The sequence below is a fragment of the Mus musculus genome, chromosome 3 (genome assembly GCF_000001635.26).
Source record: "Mus musculus strain C57BL/6J chromosome 3, GRCm38.p6 C57BL/6J".
Classification (NCBI taxonomy): Eukaryota; Metazoa; Chordata; class Mammalia; order Rodentia; family Muridae; genus Mus; species Mus musculus.
The window spans coordinates 92,775,259-92,784,581 of record NC_000069.6 but is presented as its reverse complement, the minus strand read 5'-3'; the positions used below and the strand labels follow the sequence as shown (position 1 = coordinate 92,784,581).

Sequence of the window (9,323 nt, the reverse complement as noted above, 5' to 3'; positions counted from 1 at the left end):
TAATCTACAGACTGTTAACTCTATTAGTATGCAAATGGAATCCTTCCCATCATTAGTGTTATTGTCCATTCCTTTCTTCAGTGTCATAAAGTATCATTGTAGAACTGTTTTGCCACCTTGAATTTATATCACAGCATTCCTAGATTTTTAATTTCTGCAATGGAAAAAAAAGATGTTTTCTGAGTTAGCAGTATATTCATTTTTTTTCCTTATAGCAATGCTACTGAATTTGAAATATCAGAGTTGTAAAACATTGCATGTAACCTTTGTCTAGGGTTATTTTAGGACATTTCAGCAGTGGGTTTTTTTTCCCTATTTTTCAACCTGAGTCTCTTATACCTGACTCTCTCTCTCTCTCTCTGAGGTGTGTAGCTACAAATTTGCGATGAGATAATATGTACACCCTTGTCTTATTCTGAAGATTTAATGAAACAATTTTATGTTCACACTATTAATGTTTGATATGTCCTTGCTCTTTCTAGAATCTTCGTGGCATAGGCCATGAATGATGTTTTATTTTTTCTGTAGACTTTCTCACCTCATTGGAGATGAGTATCACAACTGTGTGTGTAAGTCTATTAATTTGCTCTATTACATTTACCATTTTTAAATTGTTTCATAATCCTTGCATCCATGTAAACAAGCCAACCATAATGGTACTGTTTCCTTAATGTGCTTGCTTTAAATGCTTTAATATAATTGTTATTACTTGGTTATTTTTCATCCCACGAATTTCCTGGAATTTGATGACATTCACCTTTTATTCCTCCTACTCAGTTCTTCAAAATCCCCTGCTACATCTTCTTCTAAATTCAAAAGGAGAGTGGTAGAAGGAGAGGATCATGAGGGGAGGGTAGAGAAAATTCTGATAAAATGGATGTTTAATAATGCCATGTGGAAATATATGTATATGTATATTACTACCATCAGTGTTCAATGAATCTCTGAAATACATTTTAATATAGCATAGTATAGATCCACAACTAAGCTAAGATACTCTTATTGTTGGTCCAATCAGCTTTAGAGATAACAAAATGAATACAAACTACAGTGATTGTATTGCACTGTGCACCAGAGGTTGATATTTAAAATCCTTTTGATGAAAGCACCCATCATTTTGGTTACAGTGCATAGGAAAACACATTGGTACTGATGAGGGCATTAACAACCTGCTGGATACCTTTAATAGTCTAAAACCATGCTATGCTAACTTCTGATGGGTCGGATAAAAACTCTACAAAAACATTAAGCAGTTGTGAACCCAGAGAGCTACAATCGTGATAGGTAAGGCATAGTTTGCCCATTGGTGGAACAGTGGCATAGATAGTATGAGGGTAACCAACCTGTTCCTTGGATCAATAGTACCCACTAGGAAATATGTACTTTATGTGGTACTTTTAGATACAGGATGTTGTTGTCTGAGTTCATCATGGAAAGTGTTTCCAGCTGTATTTTACTGTGTCCTTACATATTTTTCTGGTAATTTTTAATATTTCATGTAATGGAGCAGTTTTATTTAAAATTTTGAGATGATAATACATCTACATTGTCTTTATATTTCCTTTTATTGCTGTATCCTCTACTACGTATCAATTCCTCTTTGACACTTGTCAAATTCTTAATCTCTCTTCATTCCATGTAATTGTTGTTGTAGACATTTAATTAAAAAGCATTCCTAAATTTAACCTTCTCAGTCAGTATGAAGTTACTTCTCTTTTTTTTAATTAGATATTTCCCTCATTTACATTTCCAATGCTATCCCAAAAGTCTCCCATACCCTCCCCCCTCCCCTCCCCACCCACTCTCTCTTTTTGGCCCTGGCATTCCCCTGTACTGGGGCATATAAAGTTTGCAAGTTCAATGGGCCTCTCTTTCCAGTGATGGCCGACTAGGCCATCTTTTGATAGATATGCAGCTAGAGTCAAGAGCTCCGGGATACTGGTTAGTTCATAATGTTGTTCCACCTATAGGGTTGCAGATCCCTTTAGCTCCTTGGGTACTTTCTCTAGCTCCTCCATTGCGGGCCCTGTGATCCATTCAATAGCTGACTGTGAGCATCCACTTATGTGTTTGCTAGGCTCCGGCATAGTCTCACAAGAGACAGCTCTATCTTGGTCCATTCAGCAAAATCTTGCTAGTGTATGCAATGGTGTCAGTGTTTGGAGGCTGATTATGGGATGGATCCCTGGATATGGCAGTCTCTAGATGGTCCATCCTTTTGTCTCAGTTCCAAACTTTGTAACTCCTTTAATGGGTGTTTTATTCCCAATTCTAAGAAAGGGCAAAGTGTCCACACTTTGGTTTTCGTTATGAAGTTACTTCTATGTACATTTTTATAGGTAAGCATCTGGCACTGGATAACTTATTGATGTGATCTTCCCCAGGGAAGAAGAATTTTTCTGCTCTCAGGGTTCCTTAGTGGCTTGTAGTCCTTTCAGTAGGGCTGGAGCCTCAAGGGCTTTCGTCTGTTTACTTTGCAGTGTTTATTGTTTTTGTTATTGTTCAGCTCATGTTTAGGCAGCCATGCTGGTGAGACTTTACAGGTCTAGCATATAGTCTTACTGGGAGGCACATTCTCACAGCAACTCACTGAACTTCTGGCCCTTACAATTTATTCACTTGTTCTTCTATAATGATGGTTGGTCTTTACTTGCTGAAATTGTTAAGCAGATCTATTGGTTGGGACTGATTTTCTCAATCTGCCATTTGAATTGATGTGGATTTCTTTCAGGGCCTCTGCTTATGAGAGTATTTTTCTTAATGGGGGTGAGGACTACACTTTTCTCTGGTGTACAGGGACAGATATTTAGAGTGCAGTAGGGGATTAGGCTACTGAAGTAATGTGATTGTGGTAAATTTTCCTCAAGATTTATGATCTCTCTCTTTGGACCTGGATAGTTGTCTAGGTTTCAGTACCAGGCATGTTTTCCCTTTCCTTGAGAAGATCCTAACTGTAATTAGACAGCAGTTGGATAACCACAGGCTATGCCACAACTGCAACCTTGGGTTTCTTAGTCTTGATGCTCCTTCTTGTGCCTCTCAGAACACACCTGATAACTGAAGCCCTCAGACTGTCCACAGTTTACTAACCATGATATTCACATTGGCTTAAGGTTTAAGTCTCCAGAGATCACACTCAAGGCTAGATTCTAGTCTTCCAACAAGCATGTTGCTGATTCATGACTGTGCTCAGGCAAGTCACCTTTGGAACTGGGTGTTGTTTTTCCCAATAGACTAGCTGCCATTTCAGCCACATCATCCTAGAAATCCCAAGGTGAGCCTGGGATAACTGCCACTGAGTAAATCAGGGATCAGCTCCTGACCTCTCCTAGTAACTAACGCTGTTGTAATAACCTGAGCAAGAGAATAAAGTCAACCCAGTTGAAACACTGACTAACACTTCAAGGTAATGTGACCACACATACCTCACTCAATATCAGAGCCTAAGTACCTTTAGGGTGATGCAAGTCTTTAGGAATATCTGTTCCTAAGCATAGACATTAATGGAGATGCTAGTCAGAGTCTTATACATTACTAAGTGTCTACAGAATGAGTGTGTTCAACTAGGGATTATAAGAAAAAACATAATCCCCCCAAAATTCAAGGAATCCATCTTGATTATATTAAACATCATAGATTAAAAGGAAGAAAGGTAGAATAAAGGTACAGTATTAAGGAACCTAAAGTTGTAATAAATATTTTAGGGAAAATCATAAACAAGGAGGCAAAATCACATTATTCACCTAAGAACAAATTTGAGAGCAGGTGGGGAAATATTTCAGATTAACTGGTATAAGAGGGTAATGCCATAAAGGTCTGTAGTTCTCTTAAGTGACTTAGAGTCCTGAACAAGTCTTTGCTAATAAGTTTTCTGTAGTTCTTCTTGGGATTACATATGGCTCACTATCTGTTTTGTCTCATATGCAGGAGAAGACTGACAATACAGAACAGTATATGACTGTTCCTGTGTATTTTTTAGGCTACCAACATCATTCTCTCCATACTATATGAACCCCCTTTCTAACAGTCTTCTTAGTAATGTGCCATCTGACATTACCAGTACATCATCTCTGTTTCCATGAGAGATATATGGTGGCATCTGCAGATCCATCAATTCTGAAAAAAATTTAAGACTTTAGTAGCATACTACTAAAGGATGATTAGATGCAATTACTCATTTACTTTATATCATGCTAACTGACCCTCCCTTTCAGCCCTCACACGATACTTCCTCCCACCTATCCTTCTTTTTTGAGAGTGTGGAGGCCCCTGTGTATCCTTTCCACCCTGACATTTCAAGTCTCTGCAAGGCTAGATGCCTCTTTTCCCACTGAGGAGATTAAAAGCAGCACCGCTAGAAGAATATATCCCACATACAGGCAAGAAGTTTCAGGATATCCCCTGTTCAAGTTCTTCAGAACCCACAGGCATACCAATCTGGACATGGGCTACATATTTGCAGGAAGACCTAGGTCCAGCCTGTGTATATTGTATGGTTGGTGGTTCAGTAAGAGGCCCAAGGGTCCAGGTTAATTGACTCTGTCAGTCTTCCTGTGGCATTCCTGTCACCCAGGTGGCCTGCTATCTTTCTTCCTATTCATCCATGAGTTCCCATCTCCATCCACTGTTTAGCTGGGCTATCTGTATCTGTCTGAGTCAGCTGCTTTTAATTATTGTTTTAGAGGTAATTATTTTATAATTCAATTGTAGGTTACTGTATGTGCATGCACATGTGTGCGCATGTGTATGTGTGTGCTTAAACATGTTTGTTTGTGTGTTTGTGGTTTATATAGTTAGTGTGTATACCCATATGTGTTTGTGTGTGCATGTTTGTGTATGTGATTGCACCATTGTAGTTATGAAAGACAATGTTACATGCCATGAATCTAGAGTTATAATTGGTCCTGAGCTGCCCCACTTAGGTTCTGGAATCAATCTCAGATTCTCTTCAAGAGCAGTGTGTATTCTCCACTAATGAACCATCTCTCCGTTGATGTCTTTAAGCACCATATTAACCACTGAACATTTAGTACTTTGCATGTATGTCGGTTGGATCCCATATAAGAGGATGTTCTTTTGTTGTGAGGCATTTTTATCCATGTCTTGAAAATTCATGATTTTAACATATCCCCATAAATATTTTCCTTAATATTATGTGATCATAGTTTAACTGGAAAATGATAGTGGCTAAATAGACTTTCAGAATGGCACCTCAGCATGTCTTGGTATTGAGAGAATTTGATCATGCAGGGGTTTATTGCTGTAGATGTCTGAACTGTGCCCACATATTCACAACTTGAAAGTACCTGGCGGGAAGCAGACATTCAAGATATTCAAGGTTTTTCCATGTTAGCATGGGCCACCGTGGCACATATCACAGTAAGAACCAGTAGAATTGGAGGATGATACGGAATTAAGTGATTCCCAATGGGAGTACTTTGTGGGAATGCCAGGTTTGAGGATCCAAGCATCTATTTCCTGATTTCATGCCTAAGTCATATACTAAGTTAGATGCAGCTTGCCTGCTTACAAAGTGGAATGCTGATGAGGAATATCTTGACATGATCTGTCACAAAACCATCTGGGTATGAGTAGGCATGCCATCCCATCTCCAGTGACTGTCTCACAGGCTGGGATAGAGCTCAGGTTCAGAATAAAAGGACTGATGGACAGAGTCCTTCCATCCACTCTCTGACTGAGATACTGACAGATCTTGTGCTACCCTTCATCTTGGTAAGTGTTTCCTGGAGGTAAGGGCAGAGACTTCAGAGTGGACCTGGACTAGTCCATGATAGACTCTGGGAAGTATCCTTCCCCCTTCTGACCACATTGATATAGCAGAAAACATGGTGAAATCTGAGGGATGAGACAATGTTCTCTGTGACAATAACTAGCCACAGCCTTGATACTATGAGAATCTGAAAAGCTTTGGGTACTTTGACTCTGGCGAATACTATGTACCTTCGATTTCTAGGACTGCTGAGGATGGTATATTCAGCATAGATAACTGTGCATCTAGAGTGGTTACAAGGAGTAATTTGATTTTGATGAAAATGTTTCCCTTCCCTGGCACTGAAAAAATAGAGCAAATAGTTAACAGGGTTTCAGTTTGGCTTGGGAAAGTAGTCCGGTTTCTGGGATCTGTTCACATATTTCTCTGATCAACAGGACACCACCAGTGTGATACTGATCTTTTTACCCTTAGCCAGAGAAGATGGTAGTTTGGATACATCTGACCTCTCATCTCACAGCATGGGCATCAGTTCCTAGGGGGAATGAAAAGAGTTTACATATTTTTCTGTCATGTGCTGAGCTTACTCCATAAATGTGCTAGAAGGTCTTTTCAAATACTAACCTTAAGCTAATCTTCTGTTTACGACTGTCATCTCTTTTACAGCTATTTATCTTAGAAATAGAACATACATTTGCATGTGTGAAGACTAAGAATAGCAAACCTATCTAAGTGTCAGCAGATATTTATTTAGTGCTTCTGGATTTTAGATAACTGTATCTCATGTGCATAGATTTCTGATATTTAAAGACAGGATGAACAGAATGTGACAATCTGAGTACATTTCAAATGAAATGACGATGAATGGTGTTTCTAGGATGATCACTAATGCTTCTGTGAGGCCAGGATGTTCAGGTTACCACAGTGCCTGATATCTAACATATCGATGATTCTTTCACAGCTCCTGAATACCCACAGCTGAGATGTCCTGCCAGCAGAGCCAGCAGCAGTGTCAGGCCCCAGCCAAGTGCCCTCCCAAGTGCCAGACCCCAAAGTGCCCTCCAAAATGCCCCCCTAAATGCCCTCCCAAGTGCCCCCCTGTGTCTTCCTGCTGTAGCTTGGGTTCTGGGGGCTGCTGTGGCTCCAGCTCTGGGGGCTGCTGTAGCTCTGGTGGCTGCTGTAGCTCTGGTGGCTGCTGCAGTTCTGGGGGTGGAGGCTGCTGCCTGAGCCACCACAGACCCCGCAGATCCCTCCGTCGCCATCGCCACAGCTCTGGATGCTGTAGCAGTGGTGGCAGCAGTGGCTGCTGTGGCAGCAGTGGTGGCAGCAGTGGCTGCTGTGGCAGTAGTGGTGGCAGTAGTGGCTGCTGTGGCAGCAGTGGTGGCAGTGGTGGCTGCTGTGGCAGTAGCCAGCAGTCTGGGGGCTGCTGCTGACCTGGGTGAGGAAGACTTCAGACAAATAGTGCAGGAGGAGCACATGCTCAGAAGATTCTCCATTGCCCAATGTCCTCTCCTCCTGCTTCCCTCCTTGTTCTGCCCTCTGATTTGCTGAAATCTCCTGGGAAATGTTCTGCATTGTCCTCATGAAACGACAATGCCCATTTGCCTCTTTGTTATAAATTAAATAAAAATCTTGACCACCATTCCTGACATGACCATTGTTTTTCTTTTTCTTTTTCTTCTTCTTTTTCTTTTTCTTTTTCTTTTTCTTTTTTTTCTTCTTCTTTTTCTTTCTCTTTTTCTTTTTCTTTTTCTTTTTCCTCTTTCTTTTCCTTTTTTTTCTTTTTTCTTTTGGCACACACTGCTTTTCATAACATAGTCATTTTTTCCTTCAAACAGAGTGTGGTATCTAGAGCAATTGTCCTCTTTTAGATGTGTATGTATTTCATATGATGTGATAATAACTTCTGTACTCTACCTGTAAAAACATTTTTTTTAATTTTTAAATGGTCAGTTGTCACCATTATAAAAGTGTGGGGCTAACTTCATGCCCAGGGAGTTTTTGGTACATGCTCACTATTAGGCAGTCATTAGGAGGACCATGATTCTACACTCAGATTAAATTAGAACAATCAGTACACTGGTCAATCGTTTCTTTCCTCGTTATTTCTTGATGGTCTCTTGTAATCAAAGTTGTTACACAGAAATGCAGAAATTTACATTTTTCTTCAAGTCATTTTGCTGTTGTAACTGATGTGCTATAGCATGGGAACTTCTGGCCAGCTGATCATTGGCAGTGCTATCATCCTTCCCCTGTTACTGCCTGATGAAATCTTCACAGATGAAGAGTCCATTAGCAGATAGAGAAATGTTTGGAAGCCTTTTCATGTCTGCTTTCTACTTCTTTGTTGTAATTTAGCACAAGTCACTGGAGTGGTACTTGGACAAAGTAGTCTTTGATCCAGTAGTTTGCTTCAGGTTTCGAACTCTGTCCTCTGTCCTTAGTAGGAAAGAGACTTTGTTAATCTTTACCATTGTCACTCCCACAGAAAGGGATTATCTGAGCTCTCACTCTATCAGATCCTAATGTCCAGTTCTCTTAAATGTATCTGAAAATGTCCCTGCAATATATAATTACATTGCTATGTATAATTTAAGCAAAATAAAGTTCAGAAATTTAAAGGTAAATGTAGACTATTTTTGCACAATACTTAGAGTGTATGCCACAAAGAACAATGTACACACTGAATAATGTTGAGAACTCACCACTTGCAATTTGAACAACTCATACAATGGCATAACTTCAGTATAATATGTAAACAAAACTATGATAAACATAATTTCAATAAAATATAATCATGTATGGTAAAACTCAAAATTAACTGGTAGTACGTTTTATTTTGAAGAGGTATAATGCATATGAAAGAAAATGTACATTACTTCTCTTCCCTATATCAAATTTCAATGTAATGTTATAACAGAGTCTACCTATTTCCTTGCAAATTAATTAGTCATTTTTAGGACAAAATATATTCTCTTTTCACTTTTTTACTTACAGCTTAAATTCTGCCCCAATTCCCAGAATCTCTGTGCTTTCCCCCACATCCCATCTTCTTTTAGAGGATGGGGACCCACTAGTTATCTTCCCATCCTAAACATCACAACTCTGCAGAATTAGCCACATCATCTACCATTGGGACCAGACAGGAGAACCCTGTTATAGAAAGGATGGGAGCCAACCACTGGACTAAGCACGGGTCCCCAATGAAGGAGTTAGAGAAAGGACTAAAGAAACTGTAGGGATTTGCAACTCCATAGGAGGAACAACAATATCAAACAACCATATCCCCCAGAGCTCCAGGGACTAAACCACCAACTAAAGAGTGCACATGGAGCAACCCATGGCTCCATCCACACATATAGCCGAGGATGGCCTTGTCTGGCATCAATGAGAGAGAGGCCGTTGGTCCTGTGAAGGCTCTATGCCCCAGTGTAGGGGAATGCCAGGACGGGAAAATGGGAATGGGTAGGTGGATGAGCACCCTCATAGAGGCATGGGGACATGTTATGGGACAGGGCTTTTTAAGAGGGGAAACCAGGAATGGGAATATAATAGCCAGAAGCTGGAAAGAACCCAGATGCCCCTCAACAGA

General features: G+C 40.1%; 1 protein-coding gene across 1 annotated transcript; it reads left to right on the top strand.

The window, feature by feature from the left end:
- Window positions 1-5,682: 5,682 nt before the first annotated feature.
- Lce1i (late cornified envelope 1I) lies at window positions 5,683-7,372 on the top strand. Its single transcript, NM_029667.2, has 2 exons — window positions 5,683-5,733; window positions 6,693-7,372. The coding sequence occupies exon 2, from the start codon at window positions 6,715-6,717 to the stop codon at window positions 7,162-7,164; it is 450 nt and encodes a 149-aa protein (NP_083943.1). The 5' UTR covers window positions 5,683-5,733; window positions 6,693-6,714; the 3' UTR covers window positions 7,165-7,372.
- The last annotated feature ends 1,951 nt before the right edge of the window (window positions 7,373-9,323 follow it).

Bases quoted from the DNA above. Each gene is read 5' to 3' on its own strand.
- Lce1i (NM_029667.2), top strand. From the start codon at position 6,715: ATGTCCTGCCAGCAGAGCCAGCAGCAGTGTCAGGCCCCAGCCAAGTGC.